This window comes from Lynx canadensis, chromosome A3 (genome assembly GCF_007474595.2).
Source record: "Lynx canadensis isolate LIC74 chromosome A3, mLynCan4.pri.v2, whole genome shotgun sequence".
NCBI classification, from domain to species: domain Eukaryota; kingdom Metazoa; phylum Chordata; class Mammalia; order Carnivora; family Felidae; genus Lynx; species Lynx canadensis.
Genome location: NC_044305.1, coordinates 38,265,490 through 38,289,442, shown reverse-complemented (window position 1 = coordinate 38,289,442; position 23,953 = coordinate 38,265,490). Strand labels below are relative to the sequence as shown.

The window sequence follows — 23,953 nt, the reverse complement described above, 5'->3', positions numbered from 1 at the left end:
AAGGAAAGGATTAAAAACACACAGAACTCTGCCTAAGACACATAGTATTAATAAAAGCACCATAGAAAGTTCTTAGGATCTCTTCTTCAGTGCTTATTGGAAATCAAGGGCTTATTTGAGGTATCTGGTAGTGTCCCATCTTTTTATTCCTTTAGGCCAATGGTTCTCATTCTTGAGTGAGCATCAGAATCCCCTGAATTGTTAAAACACAGATTACTGCCTCCTTCCAACTCCCCACAGAGATCCTGATTTAGCAGATTTGGGGTGGGCTGAGAATTTGTATTTCTACCAAGCTCCCAGGAGATATCCTACCGCTGGTTGGGAACAACACTTTGAGAACCACTGCCATATAGATGAACCCTTTTATTTTAGTCCCAAGTGCTTAATTTTTCATGGTATTGTAAATTGCAAAATCATTTCAAGTCCTCCAGCAAAGGGAAAAATATGAAGTAAATAAATAAGTAAAATTCATATTTACACGGCACCTTTGGAACTCAGTGGATTGAAAAGAACTTTTGGCTTTAATCAGTTGTCAGAACACTTGGTGAGCTGTGTCTATACCACACACAGTTTTGACTGCACTGACAGGCGAGTTCTATGAAAACACACAGACTCTCACCCTCACCACACAAAGGAGATTGTCAAACAACTCAAGCAACCCTTCAATTTAGTTCAAGAACTAATCGATTGACGCAAACAGAAAGTTGAACTTCTCCCTTCTTCCTAATTAGTTTATTTATTAAATTTAATGCATTACAAAAATAAACTTAAGTGTCAGATCGATTCAGTCAAAACAGTCCAGCTGGTTGTGCAGTTGCCCAGGCCAAGTAGTGTTGGTCTGGAGGGAGTATAATGATCATCAAGTGCAGGATTTGTACTTTTGGTTTCTTAAAGGCCTTTCTTATTTAGAGCAGTTTTAAGGTCACATCAAAATTGAGCAGAAGGTACAGAGATTTCCCATGCACTCCCTGCCCCACATCTGCATAACTTTCCCCATTATCAACATCCCTCACCAGAGCAATGCCTTTGTTACAAATGAACATATGTTGACACATCATCACCACCCAAAGTCCAGAGTTAACATGAGGGTTGTCTCTTGGTGTTGTGCATTCTGTAAATTTGGACAAACGTATGAGGACATGTACCCATTCTTAGGATATCTTACAGACTATCTTCACTGCCCCCCAAATCCACTGTATTCTGCTTATTTGTTCCTCTCCCCACCCAACCCCTGGCAACTACTGATCTTTTCACTCTCTCCAGAGTTTTGCCTTATCCAGAATGCCATATAGTTGAAATCATGCACTGGGTAGACTTTTTAGATTGGCTTCTTTCACTTATTAATATGCATTTAGGTCTCTTCCATATCTTTTTATGGCTTGAGAGCTCATTTCATTTTTAGTGCCAAATAGCATTCCATTGTCTGGATGTAGCACAGTTAACTTATTCATCCTCTGACTTGAAGGACATTTTGGTTGCTTCCAAGTTTTGGCAATTATGAATAAAGATGCTATAAACATCCACTTTCAGGATTTTGTATGGACACATTTTCAACTCCTTTGGGTAAATACCAAGGAGCATGATTGCTGGATTGTATGGTAAGAATATGTTTCATTTTGTAAGAAACCACCAAACTGTCCTCCAAAGTGGCTGTACATATTGCATTCCCAGCACCAGTGTATAATAAGTCTTTCTGTTGTGGCACATACATCCTCGCCAGCATTTTACTGTTGTCATTTTTCCAGATTCTGGCCTCCTACCAGATGTGTAGCGGTATCTTGTTGCTTTAATTTACATTTCCCTGATGACATATGATGTGAAGCATCTTTTCATATGTGAATTTCCATGTATGTATCTTATTTGGTGAGGTGTCAGTTAAGGTCTTTTTAATCAGGTTGTTTGCTTTTTACTGGTGAGTGTTAAGAGTTCTTTGTGTATTTTAGATAACAGTCCTTTATCAGATCTATCTTTTGCAAATATTTTCTCCCAGTCTCTGGCTTGTCTTCCTGTTCTCATGGCATGGTCTTCTGCAGAGCAGAAGTTGGTAATTTTAGTGAAGCCAGTTTACTGCATTTGTGTTTTTCACAAGGCCAGTCTGAATGGCTGTTTTCAGATTTTCATGAAATGGAAAACAAATACAGTCATTTTCTCTTATATAAGTTTGTAAGTTAATTCCAGTATTTTCTTAGATTAATTGCTTGTTCACATGGTTTGCATTGAGAGTAGAAGGTAAGGCCATCTGACTAAGCTTAGATTGTAGCCACACCACTTCCCAGCTGAGGACTTGGGCAACGTACGTGATGTTCTTTGCTTCATGTAGAACAAGCATGATGATGGAACCCTGCTCATAAGGTCTTTTTAAGGAAGCCTAGAAATAATGCTTGTGAAGTGTCTGACACATAATGAGCACTCGTTGAGTCATTCTTTTTCTTAGGAGGAGCTTACGAGAAAATGGTTGCAGTGAGGCCCAACTCGAGAAATTGGTTGCCCTTGACAATACTCTGTGTCGAATCTTCTAGGAGAGAGGCATATGTGTGTCATACATAATAAATGGCTATATGCCCTCAAAATTCTAGAATCTACTTCTCATCTTTAACATGTTATAAGTTGGTAACACAACTATGCTAAAAACCTGCCATGTCACAAAGAGCCATTCTTTGTTCTGGAACCGAATTTGGCAGGAGCCAGAGTTAATGCTGAACAGTTTGCAGACACTCAAGGCAGCTAATTAGCTATCCTTCGCTGGGGCTGGTCTAGCTGATGTTAGGAGTCTGCCCACCTGGTTTATATTTCTTCCTCTAAGATTAATGACTCTACAATACTGCTGATTTCTGGAGTTAATGCAGGGCACACATGGGTCCTAGGGAGAACTCAGCTTTTATAAAGAGTTATATTCACCCGCACTAAGTTTTCATTTTCTCAGTGTGACCAAATTTGAATCGAACCTTTTCCTATAGTGGGATATTGAGATTGTGCATGCATAAAAAAGGCTATCTGTGTGATTCCTATAAATTGCCATCAAAAAACACTGCCAAAAATGAAGTGTTTTATTTTTTCTTCCTGAATGGAAGGTTGTGTTTCAGAGACTTCAAAAAAAGAAAAACAACTAAAATACAACTGTAGGTAGAGATAATTCTACCCGTTCATTTGAAGCTCTGTGAAAGGACCTGAATTATTCTTAAACCAGCAAGCTAGTGAATAATTTCTTTATATCTTTTCTGTTACATAATGTATTAGCTAAGTGACAAGACTCTTTTTTGAAATCTCCCTCTCACCACCTTCTCCTCCACATATAAAGCATATTATCCATTGGCAGGATTGGGCATTAAACCACTGATTTGCCAACTTACATGGTGGAAAAATCTCCTTGGCGGGCCCAAAGCATAATCCAAGGAAGAAAAGAAGGTAAAGAGAGGAAAAGAAAGGAGCTAAGACTAATTAAAAATAAAGTACTTTCTTTTTCTTTTTTCTTTATTTGTTTAAACCATAGGTTAAAGTTCTCAATCCTTAAACTTACATTAATTTGGGCAGGAGAATGGCTTACGTCCTTAGAGGAAATGATATTCTGAGACTTAAACATTTGTTTACATATGTATTTTCTGGAAGGGCTAGTTATTATTTCTTAATACTTTTTATTTTGGAAGTTTGGGCTCTAGTTATACTAGATTATATCCCAGGTTATTTGGGACCCGCTGCCCTTCTCTAGTGTGTGTGTGTGTGTGTGTGTGTGTGTGTGTATGGCTTGAACTCACGACCCTGAGATCAAGACCTGAGCTGAGATCAAGAGTTGGACACTTAACTGACTGAGCCACTCAGGTGCCCCTTTAGTAGATTTTTTAATAGTTTTGAGATTTCTCAACCACAATGACTTTTCAGAGACACAAAACTAGAAGAGTCTGACTTTAAAACAATACTTAAAAGAAAGCAGATGAGAACGCTAAAATACGATTGTACTTTTAAGCCCCAAATCATGAACTCATGGAACTTTATATTTCAAGTTTCAATCTCCCTATTTTACAGATGAAGAAACTGAACCCTAGGTAGGTAAATGGCGAAGGTCACATGGATGACTTCACCTTTTCTGTGTTTACTTCGTTGGATGGCGACACGTGAATGGACTCCCTTGTTGATATGTGGCCTCTGTCCCAGCAGGGCTGCCTGGTTTGAACCCTGGCTCTCTCTCATCTCAGCCATCTGCCTTGAGTCGAGTGTCTTCATCTTCACAGTGACATCAAAATACTGGGGGGACACCTGGGTGGCTCAGTCAGTTGAGTGTTTGACTTTGGCTCAGGTCATGGTCTCATGGTTCAGTTCATGAGTTCAAGCCCCACCTTGGGCTCTGTGCTGTCAGCACGCAGCCCACTTCAGATCCTCTGTCCCCCTCTCTCTGACCCTTCCCCACTCGTGCTCTTTCAAAAATAAATAAACCTTTAAAAATAGATATAAAATGCTTTATAAAAAATGTACAGGGGAGGCTTACTCAAAATCACACATGGGGAGCAAGGAGTAAGCCCACGTGTTTAGTAAGTAGCAGACACATAATAAATGTGAGCTCCTTCCCCTGACATCCATTCTCCAGCTGGGTGAAGAGCAAACAGCTTCACTCTGCAGACAGCTTACCGTTTTCCACGTTGCAACTTCCTCGACTGAAAATAAATTTAATGATGGAGACAGCTGCCCTTGTTGTGGACTTACTGTGGGCTGGGCTTCTGCCAGGAACTGGTCCTATGATCTTATTTAATATTGACAAAAGAACCCTATGAAGGACACAGCGCTGTAGGTGACAACACTAGGATTTGAACCCAGGGCCTGGGCCTTCCTCCAAACCCTGGCTCCTCCATATTCTCTATATAGATAATGAGACTTAGATGGTTTATGGTGGCGGTATTATTATTGTCATTACTATTAATTACTATAATTATCATTCTCATAACTGCTTTTGTGAAGTTTATGGACTTCTTAGACTTGGTATCTAGCTTTTCCTACCTTGATACCTGCCTGAAACTGTCTGATTTGGCTGAATGCTCTTTTTAGGAATTATGAAAAAAAAATGGACTCATGGGAGGCTTTTGTGGTGGGGGGACTTTGCCCATGGTGGCAAACCATAGCAATAGATAAAAAAATATATATCTGGGAGTAAAACTTCAAAGGAAGCTTTGTGTTGATATCAACAAGGTATGTGTCTATAACACAACTCTAAAAAGTAGAAGTGTGTTTCTGAACTGTTGATTCCTAACCCTGGCCCTTTGGAAAATCCTGTGGGAAATAATTTCATTTTTTGGTGATAGAAGCAAATGAGAATGCCCACTATGTGCCAGAACTCCAGTCTAGGCTAGCCTTGTTTTAAAAATGAGGAAACTGAGGCCCCAGGAAATATTGAGGCCTAAATGGTGCCCTGCTTCCTAGCATTGAATGGGCCCTTTTAGCTCACAGTTTCATTTAAAGACAAGATTCTGTGCGGGTAAGATAAAAGAAAGCTCCTGTGAAGGGAGGTCCATGGAAAGTGGAGGTTTCATTGTATAAATAAATGTCAGGATGACTGAGCCACTATGGTAGATTGTCTCCAAAGACTGCCTGCAAGTCTCCCCATCCCTCCACACACAAGCCAATCCTCCCATTAAGAGGTGGGCTCTGGGGCACTTGGGTGGCTCAGTTGGTTAAGTGTCTGACTTCAGCTCAGGTCAGGACCTCACAGTCTGTGAGTTTGAGCCCTGAGCTGAGCTCCGTGCTGACAGCTTAGAGCCTGGAGCCTGCTTCAGATTCTGTGTCTCCCTCTCTCTCTGCCCCTCCCCTACACACACTCTGTTTGTCTTTCTCTCTCTCTCTCTCTCTCTCTCTCTCTCTCTCAGAAATAAATAAACAAAAATAAATTAAAAAAAAAAGAGGTGCTCTCTCTCTTCCCCTTGAATCTGAGCTGGCCTTTTGCCATACTTTGACCAACAGAGCATGGCAGATTTGCTGTACTGGTTCTAGGCCTAGCCATTAAAAGGCAGCAGCTTCTGCTCTCATCCTCTTGGAAGACAGATGTTCCTTCCATGTTGTAAGGAAGCTCCAGCTTGATCGCTCAGTGAGAAGAGCCTACATATGGAGAAGGCACTCCAGAGAAGAGAAGGGAACAAGGTACTTCAGTCAACCGCCAGTGCTGAGTGAGGTCATTTTCACATTCCAGATCCCAGCTGAACTCCCAGCTGAATGCAACCCCATGAATGACCCCAACCAGCACCACGTGGAGCAGAAAAACTGCCCAGTTGGTCCAGACAGCCCACAGCGATGTGGGGAATATTAACTCATTGCTGTGTGTAAGCCGTTATGCTTCAAATGGCTTGTTACACAGTATGAGATAACAGAGCAGGCACCATTGCTAGTGAATCCCAGGTTGTGGTTTGGTGCCATGCCGGTGTGGAGCCAAAAGTCCACACCTGGCCCTCCTGCCCTCCTGAGACCATGGTGTGACATGGGCCCAGCCATTAACAAGCCTTGCTGCTGGAGTGGTTTCTCTATGTAACTGATGGGAATAGTTGACAGTGAAACGCTGGTGGTCCACTTAATTTCAGCCATGATCAAAGTACTTAAAACACAACTTTCCTTTAGTGGAGCTAAGCTTTGTTTATTTGCAGTTGGATTCGGTTAACTCTGGTTAAAGGAGATGCCCAATCTGCTCTCCCTCAGCTGATCCATGCTCCTGCAAGCCCAGGCCTGAATGACAGGTGTTTAGATAAGGGCTCCCCTCCTAAGCTGGCAGCTGGCACAGATCACACAAGGGAGCAAGACCTGTGCCTGAGGTTATGACAGCCCAGAGTCCATAGGAGATGACTTCCCAAAAGTAGCAAGTTCAAGGCCAGTGAGTAAATTATTAATTAAATTGAATTTTTTTAAATGTTTATTTTGGGTTTTTTTGAGAGAGAAAGAGAGAGAGAGAGAGAGAGAGCGAGCAAGCAGGGGAAGGGCAGAGAGAGAAGGAGACACAGAATCTGAAGCAGGCTCCAGACTCTGAGCTCTCAGCACAGAGCCTCACATGGGGCTCAAACTCACAAACCTTGAGATGATGACCTGAGCCAAAGTCGGATGCTTATCTGACTGAGCCACCCAGGAGCCCCTAAATTGAATTATTAATTGAATTAATCCACAGCAGGGTATCTCAGCCTCAGCACTGTTGATATTTTGAGCAGGGTGATCCTCTGTTGTAAGGGCCTACCTTGTGCACTGTAGGATGTCTAGCAACATCCCTCGCCTCTGCCCACCAGATGCCAGTAGTACTAAAGTTGCGACAACTGACAGTTGCCAAGTGTGTCCAGAGTAGAGGTGGGTTGCGGGGAAGAAATCACCTTGGTTGAGAATGCTGCTCTAAGGTGATTGCAAAGACTTCACAAAGAGGACACAGTCTGGGGGCTGACCTGAGGAGGTACTGCATACATTGGGTTACTGAAAACGTGAAATACCAGCTTTGCAACCCCACAGAAGCACTGGGAACACCCAGAACACCAACCCCTGGGGCAGTAAGGACTAGAGAAAAAACAAAATGATATCTGGCTTATTATTGTTGTTGTTGTTATTATTATTATTATTTTACATTTAGTAGAAAGTACTTCTTTTTTTCCAAAAGGGATGAAGACACATTTCTTCTGCTGCTGGTTTATCTATTCATGGAACAGAAACGATGTGCACTCTGGCTGAATGAAGAGCTCTATCAGATCTCAAGTTTCCTTTGCAAACACACTTCTCCTTGCAGGGAAGTTAAGCTCTCATTCCCTTCTGTTTAATATTGTTCACTTTTCTGTAATTATAAGAAACGTCTCCCTTGATTCTTTCAACATTATGATTGTTTGAGAGCTGATTTAGGAGTGAGCACTCTGATGATGTTTCTTTGACTCAGGGACTTGGGCATTAAACAGAAGGGGTGGGAGGCACCCTTCATTTTAGTGTCAGTAATCAGTTCGGACAGAGAATGAAGCAAATCCTACCACCATGTTCCTCATAAAAGTGCAGCTCTCAGTGGCATAGTGGGTGTTTTGTCCACTTAGCTTCAAAGTGGTGGGAAATGGAGCATACCTTCAGATGCTGAGTCCAGCCGCTCCCAGCTTTGGATCAGGAATTGCCCTTGAGGTTAGTCTTACCTTGTGGAAGATGAGCAGGGTTTTTGTATTCTAATGCCAACAACTGGCCAAGTTCAGCAAGCCACTGGAGTTTGTGTGTACTGTCTAGTTAGAAGCACCTGGGTACGTAGCAGCCATATCTACTATAGCCATAGAAGGCAAGAAGCATTCTGATGTTGAATAACCCAGCCAGCAAAAGCCTTTGAAGTTGTGGGCCAGTGAAAGGTAGTGGAAAGAATTATTGCAATGCCCTCTAAGGGCATTTCTGAGGACACCTTCACAAGCATCCAGCCTCCAAGGTATTCTGCCATATGTACAGACATTGAAAAGATAGGTGACCCAAGGCTGACAGCTCACATTGGTAGCTCTGGCTCAGGTCTCTCCATAATACCTAATACCTAACTCGTTTTTCCATTTAGCTAGGAGAGGTCAGCCTTTCCTCATTTGTTAGCTTGCTACAGGCCCCACTGTGTGCAAACATCTCAGGTGATTTACATACCTGTAGATGCCCTCAACTAGGATGAGAATCTTCTTCCAAGCTCTGCGGATTCGAGGCTGGCCATAGATTACAGCATCTCTCAGGAGCTTCTCTAGGCTTTGCATGTCTTTAAATAATACCAAAAAAGAAAGTGAGTCATGACAGGGTTTGCTTTTTCCCCCCCCATTTTCTTTTTTGAGAAGGCATCAGGTTTCTTTCTTCTTCTTCTTCTTTTTTTTTTTAATGTTTATTATTTTTGAGATAGAGAGAGATATAGAGCATGCAGGGAAGGGGCAGAGAGAGAGGGAGTCACAGAATCGGAAGCAGGCTCCCGGCTCTGAGCTGTCAGCATAGAGCCTGATGCGGGGCTCGAACTCACAGACCGCAAGTTGGACGCTCAACCGACTGAGCCACCCAGGCACCCCAAGAGAAGGCATCAGGTTTCTTAGGCTCAGACTTAGACCTGAACTTTTTCAGAGAGCCAGATTAGAATCAGAGAACACCTGGGGTGGAGGGAGGGAGAGGCTTATACTTTAGTACAATTTAACTCTGACAAGATGAATAGTCAGGTTTATATAGTAGGCAGAATCACCCCACCCCCACCCCCTGCTGGAGGCACATGGTTTTATAGGCTCTTTTTCTTTTGAGAGAGAGAGAGAGAGAGAGAACACGAGCAGGGGAGGGGCAGAGGAAGAAGGAGAGAGAAAGAATCCCAAGCAAGCTCTGCACTGCCAGTGCAGAACCCACTGTGGGTCTCGAACCCACGAACTGTGAGATCATGACCCGAGCCGAAGTCAAAAGCCAGACGCTTAACCGGCTAAGCCATCCAGGCACCCTGGTTTCATAAACTCTTAAAGGGCTCTCCTCTCCTGCTTCGGCAGAGATTGGAGATTCTCCATTAAGTGCATCCTGTGGGCTTCAGCTTTGATACCAGGTTAAAATGAACTTGGAGGTATATCATTAACTGATACTCACCAGTTGTGTAGCCATGAGCATATGAGAGTTTAGCTGAGTTAGTACAGAGTGGTGGCATTGCTGGCAGGTGTCTCACTTCCTACACTTTGAGACCTGACTTTCGACATCCCCCACTCCAAACTTTAAGGCACGGGAAAAATTAGCACTCCTTCGAAAATTATTTGGAAGCATCTGGATACATTAATAAGTGCTCACAATTATTAAGCCCTATCTGGATTCCAGCCTTCCTTCTAAGCATATTCTTTGTAATGACTTGTCTAATCCTAAACATGACCCTAAGGGGAGGTACCTTCATTTTATGTTTCAGGAAACCAGGGCACATATAGGTCTGGTAAATTGCCTGAAGTTTATGATCACAACCAGCATAGCCAGTATCTGAACCTATGCAGTCTGGTACCATGACACGCATTCGGAACCACTACCTTAGTTGAGAGCTCTTGTTCCTTCTTCTCAAACTACTCCATGGTCATGTTGAACAAAGAAGGATGGATGTCTGGTGGATTATTCTTGTTAACTTGTGATGTCAAATATAATTCACAGTGACTTTTCATTTATCTGCAGCCAGATGTAGATGACTGGACTTAGGCTGAGTGATTATTGGGGAAGATTGGTCTACCATTCCAGCTGTAGGTGTGTGTGTGTGTGTGTGTGTGTGTGTGTGTGTGTGTGTGTGTGTGTGTTTAACTTGCAAAGCCCAGAGAGAGAGAAAAAAGGCAGAGGCTTATGTGCAAGTTTTTTAGATTCATTATATTTTTACCACATTTCTTTGTACCTTCAGAACTCTCCCTTTTTGAGAATCTGAAACCAAAATACGTTAGGTCTATAATCTGATTTCAGTTTGAAAAGCTGGAGATGCTACTGAACAGCTGACCTGACTGTTATGTAATGTTCATCAGGCATTAGAAATTCCACTAAAAAATGCTCACAGGAGGGCTTCCTGGGTGGCTCAGTTGGTTAAGCAACTGATTTTGGCTCAGGTCATGACCTCAATGTTCATGAGTTCGGGCCCCGTGTCGGGCTCTATGCTGACGGCTCAGAGCCTGGAGCCTGCTTCAGATTCTGTGTCTCTGTCTGTCTCTGCCCCTCCCCTGCTCTCTGTCTGTCTCTCTCCCAAAAAATAAATAATAAACATTAATTTTTTTAAAAATGCTCACAGGAAAAACCTAGCAGATATAAATCTAAGACGGTACAGTCAATATTGGTTTTAGCCACTGCATCAAGAAGCAATATACCAAAGAAGCGATATTCAGTGGATTGTCACTGGTCTAGGCTTAAGTTGGCTGAGGTTCTTTCTTTCAGTGGAGATCCCTGAAACTTTATTTTTAGTCCCAGTCTGTGGTGGAATCTGTTTTAGGATTTCCTTACAGCTCTAGTACCAGCACACAATATTAGCACAAAATCAATGTTTGATTATGGAAAGGAATGTAGACCAGGAAAAAGGAAGGAGAATACCACTTTAAGATCTAAATAGAAATTATGAAAAGGATAATTGCCTCATTTCTGCAATAATATTTCTTTAAAAAATTTTTAAAAATATTTATTTATTTTGACAGACAGAGTGCAAGCAGGGGAGGGGCAGAGAGAGAGGGAGACACAGAATCCAAAGCAGGCTCCCGGCTCTGAGCTGTCAGCACAGAGCCTGACGCGGGGCTTGAACCCATGAACCATGAGATCATGACCTGAGCTGAAGTAACTTAACCGACTGAGCCACCCAGGTGCCCCTCTGCAATATTTCTTACATTAACTGTGTTTTTGGTTTTGAAGACAGGCAGACATCTTGTGTCTTCACAGATGTAGTGTTTTACTGACACTACATCATTACCCACTAGATGGCAGCCAAGGAAACAGAAAGCAGCTTTCTTATTTTGAGAATTTCTGGGACAGTAAACCTTTGCCTGTATGGACATTTTGCTTTAGGCTGAGTTCCTAAGATGTTGAAGGAACCCGCATGATTGAGATATACAGCTCCTTTTTCTATAATCTACTGCAGGCCTGTTAGTCTCTGAATGGAATGAAGAAATGACGAATGTAAGATTTCTGTAGAGTGTTTTCCTTCTGCGAAGTGGAATTTATAAGTTTTTTGGTACAGAAATGACACATGATGAGGGTGGTTCCAATGCCATAATAATAAAAACAAACCCAGTGAACCAAATTAGCAGTCACTTAAAAAGTGAATATTCTAAGATGTTGAAAAATCTGTATATGCAGACGTTATTCTACTTTTTATGCAATCAACTAGGTCACATACATATTATAGGTTTAGTCTGGGATTAGGTTTAAAATGGACACCACTAAAGAACATAGAAGACTCTCTCCATTCTTGCATTAACAAGCTGGACCGAGAACAAGCCTTTAAATGGCCACGATGTGTTTCATGCATTTTGCAGATGGAAACAAGAGGAATCCCAGTCCCTTCCATGGCAGGGAACTCATCCTGTTCCACTTGAACAGAGAGTTGCCTGGGGATTGTCTTTGGTGAAGCTTCAGAAAACCCGTGGGGTCCACACACTGGGATTCTTGAGCAGAGGGGGATTCAATCAGTCTTATTTCCCCTTGTGAAACAGAAACTCATTGACCTCTTAGAATCACAGAAGCTGCGCAGAGAAAGGGATAACTTCACTCAGTGCAGGATTCTGGACTTACATTAGTGTCTGGTAGCTTCTCTTCGGTTCTTAGGGTCTGCCTGTATAATGCTACAGCATGTGGGTACAGATCTGTAGGATTCAGGGGTTTGTGGTTTATGTTCTGCAGGCCTTCTGCGAGTCTACTGTTTCAACAAGCCACATGCTAACATTTTTAAATAATGTTGCTTATTAAAGCACTTATATTTGCATGATGTTAATCCTCATGACACCTCTAAGAAGTAGGAAAGAATGATTAGGTTTGTGTTTTTTGTTTCTTTTTTTTTTTTAAGTTTATTTATTTATTTTGAGAGAGAGAGCAGGGGAGGGACAGAGAGAGGGGGAAAGAGAGAATCCCAAGCAGGCACTGGACTGTCAGCATGGAACATGATGTGGGGCTTGAACTGTGAGATCATGACCTGAGCTGAAATTAAGAGTCAGATGCTTAAATGACTGAACCACCAGGTCATAAAACCAACAACAACCAAAAACCAAATGCAAATAAATCAGTTTGATATATAAAGAAAATACTGAGATATAGATATTAAAATAAAAGAATAAATTTGATGCTATCAAGGGGCACATACATAGTACTATTGTATAATATCTTTCTAATCTTATGACACGCTATGAATTTGTGATTGCCACAAATTTGGGTATCAGCAATGCCTTAGACATCATTCACTACCATCTGGCTCAATAAAGTGATTTTCTTTGGTTTGTGAAGGGCTGAGAGGAGCAAGCTGGCATGATGGGTGCTGAACATTTAGCCATTAAAAATGAAAACAGAGGCCACATCTAGGTGAGTGATGCAAAGGAAGTCCTGGTCTGTCACAGGCATGACTAATCGGTTTACTGAATTACTGAATACCTGGAATAATCCAACAGTGTGCCAAAAACGAATCAGGCTTAGGTGACAAATATACTTTGAGAGCCTGTTCTTGAGCCTGTCCTTAAATTCAAAGCCCTGATAGTATCAACAAGCCTCTGGGGTCTGGGGAAGCTGCAGTTAATGTACTGTGAAAAGTGGGCACGGGGAAACAAGGAAGCCATATTCTTCTCAGAAGAGAGGTTGGGTATAGTTCAAAAAGTGTCTTCCTGATGATAAGAAGTCGATATTGGGCTTTGTTCTAACTTTTGCATACAGTACAACACTGTTTCTTCTGCCACGGTTTCCTCGTTCCTCTTCTCTTGTGCCACTGACCTTTTATTGAGACACAAGACCGTTCTTACTGCTCATCCGTCAGTGGCTTCCCCTTCGTCTGGATCCAGGGCCAGCTGTCATGGTCAGGCTGAATACGGCCTGTACCTTCCATATGCTGCTCAGTGTGGTTGATGGTTCATACCTTCTTCCTTCAAAAGTCCACAAAACCCACCTCCAGCTACAGCTACATTTAGATGCATTCTCTGCTTCCCTGTTCCATGGGCTGCTCACCAAAGATATTTTCATGTCTGCACATGATAGACATCCATCAGATATCTCTTAAGTGAAAAGATGGTTGGATGATGAAGGAATGCTACCTGTTACTCTAAGCCCTTGCTTCCCATCTGTTCCACCATTCTTCTTGTTCCTTTGGAGATGCCCAATTTCATCCTTCAAATGCTGAGCCCAAATGTGGAATATTAATGGGTACTTCAGTAACTGTGAATGATGACAAAGAAATCATTCTTACTTTTAAGATGGTGATGGGGGAAATGCCTCCTTTTTTAGCCTATGGGGGAAATGCCTCCTTTTTTACCCTATGGGGAAAAGCATAATCATGATGGCTAACTTTGGTAAGCAAAGTAAATGTCTTTCTCAAGTCACATTTATAGTCTCTTCCTCATGAGATCAGTGAGGGAATTTCTGATGCATTGAAAATTTGGTATGTTAAGTTTTACAGTTTGGGTAAATACTTAGGCTCAGATTTTCTTGGTAGCTCTGTCAGTATGTGGGCAGGTGTTGCATGGCCTTTGGACAGGTTTGTAAGAAGCATGGTGATCTTGCAAGAGTACGAAAGGCAACAGAGAGCAGGGGACTGAGCTGATTTGAGGGTGAGGCAGGTGCTAAGGGCAGGGCCTGGGTACCTGGGGAGGGAAACCAGTAATTCTGACCTCAGGGACATGAGACAAAGGACAGGGAGAGCCTAAAGCATGGGGACAGAGTGTCCTCAGAGTTCTGGGCCGATGCAGCATGTAGGGCTCTGATTCTCCGGGAGGAATTAAACATAGTACTCAACTGGGATCCCTAAGTGCTTGAGGTCAATGCAGGAAGGTAAGATGCGATTCAGGGAACAACTTGGGGGCTCAGAGGTCAGTTCTGGGATCCTGCATCTCAGATCAAGGGCAACCAGAGTGAACCCTGGCTGCATCTGCCTAACCCAACTGCCTTGCTCTGGGAGGGCTGCATGGAAGAACAAGTCTCCTGCATTCCACTAGCCAGGGGGAGACAGCCTTGGAAAAGGCTGGGAAAGGAGGTAAAGGCGAATTGTGCTTAAAAGTAGGAACTGGAAGGGCACCGAGGTGGCTCAGTCAGTTGGGCGTCGACTTATGCTTGAGTCATAATCTCACAGTTAGTGGGTTGAAACACCACATCGGGTTCTGTGCTGATAGCTCGGAGCCCTGAGCATGCTTCAGATTCTGTGTCTCCTTCTCTCTGCTCTTTCCCCGCCTGTTCTGTTCTCTCTCTCTCTCTCTCTCTCAAGTAAATAAATAAAATTAAAAACAAGGGAACTAGAATCAGATCTCCTTGGTGTAAATGCCAGCTCTGCCTCTGTGTCTAGCTCTGTGTCTCCTCACCACTCTGTCCCTCTGTTTCTTCCCCTGTAAAAAGGAGATGATCCTAGCAGGTGTCTCATTGTGTAGTTATGAGGCTCAAATGACTTAGTACATGTAAAAGGTTCATTGCAGCAAGGGTTCAATACTATTAGTTGTTGTAAAACATATAGAAACAATCACTGTCTTTATTAAAGTGAACAGCTCAGTTCAGGAGTCCAAGGAGGACCTTAAGATCTAAAAGGTTGTGGCTTATAAAAAAAATAGTTTCAGTGCTGTTTATAGGTTTGATCTTCCACTCAAACAGCACTCCTGAGCCCTCAGAAGCAGAACTCAGAGTTTTCCCACAAACATTGCACTCATTGTTCTGTCTCCCCTTGCCCTTTAAATGCCTCTAGGTACAACCTTGGTTCTTCCTCTCCACTTTTTTTCTTTTCCAACTGCTCCAAATTCTTGGTCTGCCCAGCCCTCTGACCTCATTGAAACTCTCCTAGCTGAGAAAAAAATTGCTTCTCCTCTCCAAGACTAGTTCCAGAAGCCCTTTGTGATGCCCTTTAGGTCGGAGATTGCCTGCCTACCCTACAGCCTTGTAAGTGTGGTCCTGCACCAGCAGTACTGGTGACACTTGGGAGATGGGCAGAAATGCTGAGGCTCAGGCCCTGCCCCAGGTCTACTGAATCAGAGTCTGCATTTAAACAACCACCCCCTAGTGAATTCAGTGTATGTTCAAGTCTGAGAAACACTGTTCCAGAATCTAGATCCTAAGTAATTACCAGCAAAGTGAACGGGTTCTGAGAAAAAAAATAACTCAGTCCTGATTTTCCCATATCTCTGCAACAAGATGTCACCCTTTCCAGAGACTTAAAATTTTCCCAGGGTTTGAGGTCCTGAAATGTCAGGGTGTTAATACTCAGCCCAGAGGATGTGTCTACCAAAGGCATCCGCATGCCCCAAGGAGCTGCGGCCCACTTTCTCAAAATGCACCAGAATCGCAGTGGAGAACAGATTTACTGGTCACTGGTCAGAGCTGACTCTGTAGCTTAGACTGTCAAATGTGCTGAAGAGTCTTTTTTGTGGCACCTAATGAGTCACAAAGGCAACCCAAGGACTGGCTATTTCACTGAAGCTGCCCAAAGGAGAAAATGCAGAGATATTCTTAGCATTTAGCCAGAGGAATTCAGAGGCTAAATTTTAGCATTCTGGGTTAAAATTTAGGCCACTAACAGGACAAGCAATCATATAGATTGATTTTTACACAATAATGCACTGATATGGCCTGGAAGTAGCTGGACTTAGCTAGTGGGTAAGAGTGTTAGTTAGCACATGCTGTACAGGCCCTGCCTATATCCCTCAGCCTGGCTCCTTATTGAAAACACAGGCCATTCTTCATCCAAGAGCTTTCTTCCTGGCTGTGGGGGCATACTGAGCCTAAGCAGGAACAGCCTCCAACCTCCCACACATGGGAATTGGTGTATAAATAACCCAGTTCCCGCACCCCACTGAAGTATGTCTACACTGAGTTCCCAGGTAGGATTAAGCTCTGGCTGTCTATTGTGGTAACCTGCTTGACAACATGCCTTTTGTTGGCTGCCTTTCCTTCTCTGTCTCCATTCTCTGCTCATCTGCTGGTGCTTCCTTGGATCATGTCCTAAATAAATGAGTTACACTCAAACCCTTGTCTCTGGGTCGCTCCTGGGAGAAATGAACCATGATAAGAGCAACACACGTGGGTTTGAATTTGGACTCTGGCCGTTTATCATGTGTGATGTTGGACAGGCCATTTAATCATTTTGAGAATCAGTTTTCTCTTAATAAGTAGAGATAATGGAAAGAACTATAAATACGGGGTTTTGTTAAAATTAAATGAACTGATTATGCAAAGGGCTTAACATAGTGCCTAGCGATAAATATGGTCTCAGTAATTGTCCGTATTCACTATCCAGGAAGAGTTAATCTATGGTGATAAAGAATTCTAGTACCTGACTCTGAATTTGGTATGGCTAAAAATGCACTCTGAGTCCTTGGAGATTTTCCCCTGGAGGGTAGCCTTTGTGTGTTCTGATTCTGTTCCCTTTCAGAATTTTCCTTCTGTTTGGTCCCTTTGTTGCTTGTTCTGATCTTGTGGGAAATAGAGAAATGAGGAATAGCTTGACGTTATTTAAGCTGTTCAAATAGGATTGAACATCAAGCTTGTCCAAATAGAATTCAAAGCTTACACTGGTCTGAATAGGTGTAACTGCACCTTAGGTATATTTTAGCCATACACAGTTAAAAAATTCAAGGATCCACAATTCTGACTGATATACAGTTGCTCTAAATAACAAAGAGTATCCTTTAGTACTGATTTACATAAAACAGGACCTCTTCTCCTCCAAAAGTCAGGGGAGTATCTCAAGGTGTAAGCAGAGGTCACAGGCAGAGGAAAGCCCAGGAGGGCAGAACAAGTAGCCGGTTGTGTGAAATCCCATCATCCCGATGTTTAAGTACATTCTGGTTTAGGCGGCCATTCTTAAGAACCCATCTCACATGTTATTAGCTTCGGTCTCTGCTGTGTTGTATGCTTGTCCCCACACAGGAAGGCAACTTAATATCCTCTACATCTTCTTTACATTATTAGTCCAATCTGCATGGATGCACGTTGAGGATTAAAGCATCATTGTCTATTGAGGAATTTAGTAGTATCCTGGGAACAGCAAAGTGGGAAAGACAGTCAGCAGCTACTGATGCCTTACATACCGTGATCCTACTTAATTCTTTCTCCTCTGTACACCGTCTCATCTCTCTCACGTCTAGAGGAAGAAGTCATTCAAAGGCCCCTGGAGGAACCCCTTTCTCAGACGTGACTGTTTTCGCGATGTAAACACAATAGCTGGGAAATTGTGCCCATTCCTAAAGGTAGTAAGCACGCTAGTGAGTGAGCACAAAGGCTTTGTGTGTGAGAATGAAAGTGTATTCATTTCCTACCAGGCTGTAAGAAATTAGCACAGACTGAATGGCTCAAAACAACATGTTCTCTTACAGTTCCGGAGACCAGAAATCTGAAATGGGTCTCACGTGATTTTAATCAACGTGTGGGCATGGCTGCCTTCCTTTCTGGAAGCTGTACGTGGAGAATCTATTTCCTTGCCTTTTCTAGCTTTCAGAGGCTTCTGGCATTCCATGGTGTGTGACCTTCTTCCCTCTTCAAAGCCAGCAGTGACCATCAGAGTCTTGCTCACATGGCATCACTCTGACACTCCCTCCTCTGCTTCCCTTTTCTGCATTTAAAGACTCTGTGATTACACTGGACCCATGCAGACAATCCCTTTAAGGTTAGCTGTTTAGCAACTTGAATTCCATCTGCAACTTTAATTCCTCTTTATCACATAATATATTTATAGGTTTTGGGGATTAGGACATGGACATTTTTAAAGGCCATTATTCTACCAACCACAGAAAGTTGAAGAGCAACAGCAGCTTAATAATAGAATTTTCACTAGATGATGGAATCGGGACCCGCATTGCACACACTCTCAGCTAGTTGGAAGGGGCAGCATTTATACAGACAGCTCCGGGCTTCACCACTGAGCAGTTGTATGATCTTGGACAAGTTGTTTAATACCTCAAAGCCTGGATCTCCTCATTTGTAAACTAGCACCTACCTCATGGGGTTGTCCATGAGATTAAATAAGTACATCAGAGAAGGCCACTAGCTCAGCATCTGGCACAAAGGAAATTTTCAGTAAGTGCTGTTTACCGGTATAAAACGACCACAGCTAACATTTATTAGAAAGATGTAAATGAGAAATGTTTTCTGTTTTCTGGGAACACAAAGGGAAGGCGTGAAGAATAAGTTACTGAATGTTTTAAGAGCTTTGTAAAATTGGTAGATAAAATGAAATTCTTGAATTAAAGTTTCAGCAAAAATTAAGGAATTAAAATTTTATTTGAAGATAATATCAAACTCAACAAAAAATTATAAGAATAAGAGTACTACAAAGAACGCCCACATACTTTTTTCCAGATTCATCTATTAACACTATTCCATTTACTTTATCATTCTATCTATCTATCTATCTATCTAATTTTATCTATCTAACTAATTTTTTTTATCTATCTAACTAATTTTACCTAGTATTATCTAACCTACTGGCCATATTCCAATTTTGTGAATTAGTCAGGAATGTCCTTTATAGCATCTCCCTATCTCTTTCAGAATCCAGTCCAGGGTCTGGTACTGTACTTAGTTATCACAGCTCTTTGGTATCCTTTTATCTGAATCATCTCCTCAGCCTTTCTTTGTTTTTTATGATATTAGCATATTTACAGAATACATTCCCTTTTTTTTTTGTTTTCTTTCCAACAAAGTGTTTCTACTTTGGGGTTGTCTAACAATAAAACTCAGTGTTCTGATCTGTATACTATGTTAGTTATGTTGAATCTTTCTCAGTGTATCACATCTGGAGACACACAATGTTCACCTGTCCCTCACCAATGATATCAGTTTTTACCAGCTGTCCAGATGCTGTCGGATTTCTTCCTGATATAGTTACTGTGCTTTCTGTTGGATGTATTTTCACTGGAATTGCTATCCTGAGATTAGAATCTGAAGTAAGAGATATGGAATAACTGCATAGGGTGGCATGGGCAGGACCAGGAGAAGCTGGCTGAACTTCTCTCTGTCCCTGGAACAATTTTTGAGCAGTTGGAACTAATGGAAAGATTCAATCTGTGGGTGAACTGCATACTTTATTTGAGTATTTAAAATAAAGTTGTTTTGTAGGGGTCTGCTTAGAAGTTTTCCCACTGTATGGTTTCTGTTCAATCATCTGTATATATTTGTGTTTGAACAAAAATGTGGAAATAATCTTCATTGATGTGTTCATGTTGTTGGCATCTACTCTATATACCCATGAATAACAGCAGAATTTTTGATAACTGTGGGATTGGAATGCAGGGGATGATTATCTCTTCTATTCATATTTTAGCCTCAGCCAGCAGGAAAAGAATCAATTCAAGCCATCCCTTGCCCCACTCCCCTCAAAAGGAAGGGTTGTTAACATAGCGGGTCAGGGCCTGACGTTCCTTCGCCATGTTGGCCATGGGAAATTGTCTCAAGAAGCATTAGCCGAAACCAGTTTCACTTCCTGGCTTATGTGTTACAAGCTCTCAAGTTTCTAGTCTCTATGTAGACCAAGAATGGCTTGTCCTGCAAGTCATTTTGGCTGCTTTTCCAGTGACCGGGTGTGTAAGTGGTATAAAAGGACTCCGAGTCTGCTGAGTCATTCATTTTAGATTCAAAGGAGGAAGAAGTAGGAAATGACACTTGGGTGTCCAGCTTCTGCCCCAGCAATGGCGGCTAGAGAAGCTGTATTAGTTATCTATTGCTACGTTACCCCAACACAATTAACACTTATTATCCACAGATTCTGCAGGTTAGGAATTTGGGAACCTTAGGTGGGTGTTCTGGCTCAAGAAAGTTGTGAGCTGCAGTCAGGATGTTGGAACTACAGTCATCTGAAAGCCTGAGTGAAGCCAGAAGATCAGTAAAGATATCCTGTTCACGTGGTTGTTGGCAAGAGGCCTCAGTTCTTCTGTATAGTCTGCTTAAGTGCCCTCACTAGTGATGCCAGAGAGAACAGGCAGAAGCCATAAGCCTTTAACACCTAGCCTTAAGAATGACATATCATCACTTCTACTGTATTCTTTTGATCACATAAACCAATCCTGAGACAATCCAGGAAGGGACTATCCAAGGCATAAATACCGGGAGGTGGGCGGGGGGGGGGGGAATCATTGGAGAATCACTACCATAAAGTCTTAAGCTGGAGAGTAGGAAATTCTTGGTTAGTGTTTAAGAAAACGTTTAGTCTCCCAGTTGAGTATATACACATGTCTGTCTGCTTATCTATCTATCTATCTATCTATCTATCTATCTATCTATCTATCTATGTATCATCTATCTATCATCATCTCTATAGACCACCAAGGGAAATCTGGAAAATGGTAGAATTTGGGTTAAATTCCAAATAGTAACAAATGCAGGATAGTGAAGGTGTACAAGAACTATTATGGGGACAGTTGATCTTTACAATCCATAAGCAGATGGGTCTTTTCCTTCTGAGGCTGTTCAAAGCCTATCTCAAATCAAAGCTTATACCTTTGTTTTCACTGCCACTAGACATGAGGGAGGGCTACTAAAGGCATTGAACAAAGCCAATTCATCCAGAGATCAGCATGGAATGAAGCAGAACTGTCCAAACACCTTTTGTTGCTTCCTGAAGTACATATATCTTAGTTTGTGTATATATATATATACATATACATACATATATACCTATATATATATATATATATATATATATATATATACACACACATATGTATGTATGTGTGTGTGTATATATATATATATATATATATATATGTATATATATACATACACATATATATCATATAACATATTGGTTCTTCATTAACTGGCCAAGACCTTATTTTTCAGCTCTTCTCCAGTAGTTCAGCCTCACACTAGAGGTCTTGCTGCTTTTTACATACTCCAGGTTATTCTGTTTAGAAATTTCCTTTCCCATATCCCTGATCAGAATTCTCTTAATCCTTCAAAGTCTATGGCAAATGCTATCCATTTCATGCAATCCCCAAAGTGAAATGATCTTTGCATTCCTCTGGGTCATCATAATGTTTTCTACTATCCTTTGGTGGCACTGGCAATGAAAATGATGAGGATAATAATAATCACAATAACACAGCAGGTACAAGTGACTCAGAAGTTTTCACTGCTAGGCATTGTGCTAAGCACTTTATATGCCTTCACTTACATATCAGTGAATCAGGCATTGTAATTATCATTTTTGGAATAAGTAAATTGAGATCCAAGAAGGTTAAATTATTTGACTAGGACCACATGCTAATAAGCTATAGGACAAGGACACAAATGCTTGGGGGGGGAAAGCCTATACTTTTTTCTTTAATACCAAAGATATTGTACGATAACAATTATATTTTTAGGAAAATTTATTTATGAGGAAGTTGGCATATTTTAAATGTAAAATTCAATGATTTTAATAAGAATGTAAATATCACACCAATCAAAATATCAAATATTTCTATGACCCCAGAAAGTTCCTTTATGCCTCTTCTCACCAATTCCCTCCCCTACAATCAGAGTCAAGCATCTTTGTGATTTCTATGACCATAGATAGTTTTGTCTGTTTTTTATTTGCTATAAACAAACTTATACACTATATACTATTTTGTGTCTGGTTTATTTCATTAAAAATAATTTTTCTGAAGAGTCATCCATGGTGTGGGTATCCGTAGTTTATTCCGTTTTTTTTTTTTTTTTTTAAATCAGAGAGTCATATTCCATTATATGAATGTAACAGATCTTTTCCATTCTCCTATTATAGATATTTGGGTTGTTTCCAGTCTTGGCTATTATGACTAAATCTGCTGTGGACATTCTTGTACAAGTCTTTTTGTGGACATGTGCTGGAAATTCCAAGGTGAAGAATTTATGGATCATGGTATAGGGATATGTTTATAAGACTGCCAAGCTGTTTTTCAAAGAAGTTGTATAATTGTACCCTCCAGCAATGGGTGAGAGTTGCTTCATATCTTTGCTAATATTTGGTGTTGTCATCTTTTTTATTTTAGCCATTTTGGTGAGCATGAAGAGGTCCACTGGCCAAAGCCTGTACTCTTAATCACTGCCTGATATTGCTGTGGCCCTTTTTCTACTTAACCCACAATACAGTTAGTTTGATACATATCTGCCTCTCCTAGTAGATTGTAAGCATGTGCTGGGTGGGAATAGTGAAAGGAGTTCTTCTAAGGAAGAACACCACTTTTTACCTGACAATAACATAAAACTTAAGTCTTAAAACTTTCCTAAGGCAGAGTTATAGAAAAGGGAGAGTTATAACACTTCTGATGATTAAATGTCAGTCCTAAGAGATCAGTCATGTTTTCAGAGGCTGCACTGTAAGACCACAAATAACAGTGACACTAATGTGTTTGGGTTACAGTTAGCAATCTGGGTGTTTAAGACACTTCAACCATTTATTTAAGGTCAGCAGAGGTTAACAAGCCAGTAGTGAAAATAAACATAATTGTGTTTCATGAGGCTAAGTTCCCCCATTCAAATGGGGCAAGGACAAAGACGCATGTTCTAGAAGAAAGCAGTATATGTCAGGAGAGATGCATTGATACTCACTGTTGTGTTTGAAGATCCTTATGGTTGCACCTGAGAGTCGGGCCCCGAGTACGAGAGATGCATGGTTTAACTCATCACTTAAAATGAGGCATCCCTGTTCAGAAAGCAAACACACAAAGCACAGGCCAATAAATAAAATTAAAGAAAAATAGCATGTGGAAATAGAACGACACTTCAAGACCTTTAACAGACATCCCTCAAACCCATTTTCATTTTAAAAGGCCAAGAGTTTTACCTGGTGTCTATATGGGTAAAATCCTGTAGACAATTAGCTGATGAACATGGGGATTATTTTAAGGGATTATATCTTTAATCATTTGCATTTGATTTTCATCAGAGAAGATCATTCAAGATCTTGGTTAAATGCCAGCTAGCATTTTCTAAAGAATTGATGTTTGGCAGGAAAATGGATATACTTTGGGTGGGTTGTGGATTTGCTGGGGTTCCTCAATCATGCGTTGGATTATTTGGGATATGGTGCTCTTGTTCTGGAGGGGAGGGGTCTTTTCTGCAGGGTCTTTCAAGCTCTTGTTTTCCTATTCTCATTCTCCTCTGTATTGACATCATTGTAGACCAAAGTATCAATGCTTTCCAGTTAAAAACTTTGCATTTGGAAAAGTATGGATGGCAATTCAGTCTGAGGCAAGTGAAAAAGATCAATCAAATTTACTTCTTATAAATTACAGTTGTAAATTTATTTTCCTTTTTTAATTTAAAACTTTCAAAACTATAAAATTGTTCCAGCATACAAAAAATGAAGAGACAAACTATGGTGGCCATTTGTTTTTGTGGCCACCCAGAAGGTTTGAGTTCTTGCTCA

General features: G+C 41.3%; 1 protein-coding gene across 1 annotated transcript in view; it reads right to left on the bottom strand.

Moving 5' to 3' along the window:
* The window catches only part of SPTLC3 (serine palmitoyltransferase long chain base subunit 3), a 130,667-nt gene that overhangs the window by 43,670 nt on the left and 63,044 nt on the right, over positions 1-23,953 (bottom strand). The window contains exons 6-7 of the mRNA XM_030310104.2: positions 23,134-23,227; positions 8,593-8,698 (exon numbers count right to left, since the gene is read on the bottom strand). Of these exons, the coding sequence (XP_030165964.1) occupies positions 8,593-8,698; positions 23,134-23,227 (200 nt within the window). The remainder of the gene's footprint in view (positions 1-8,592; positions 8,699-23,133; positions 23,228-23,953) is intronic.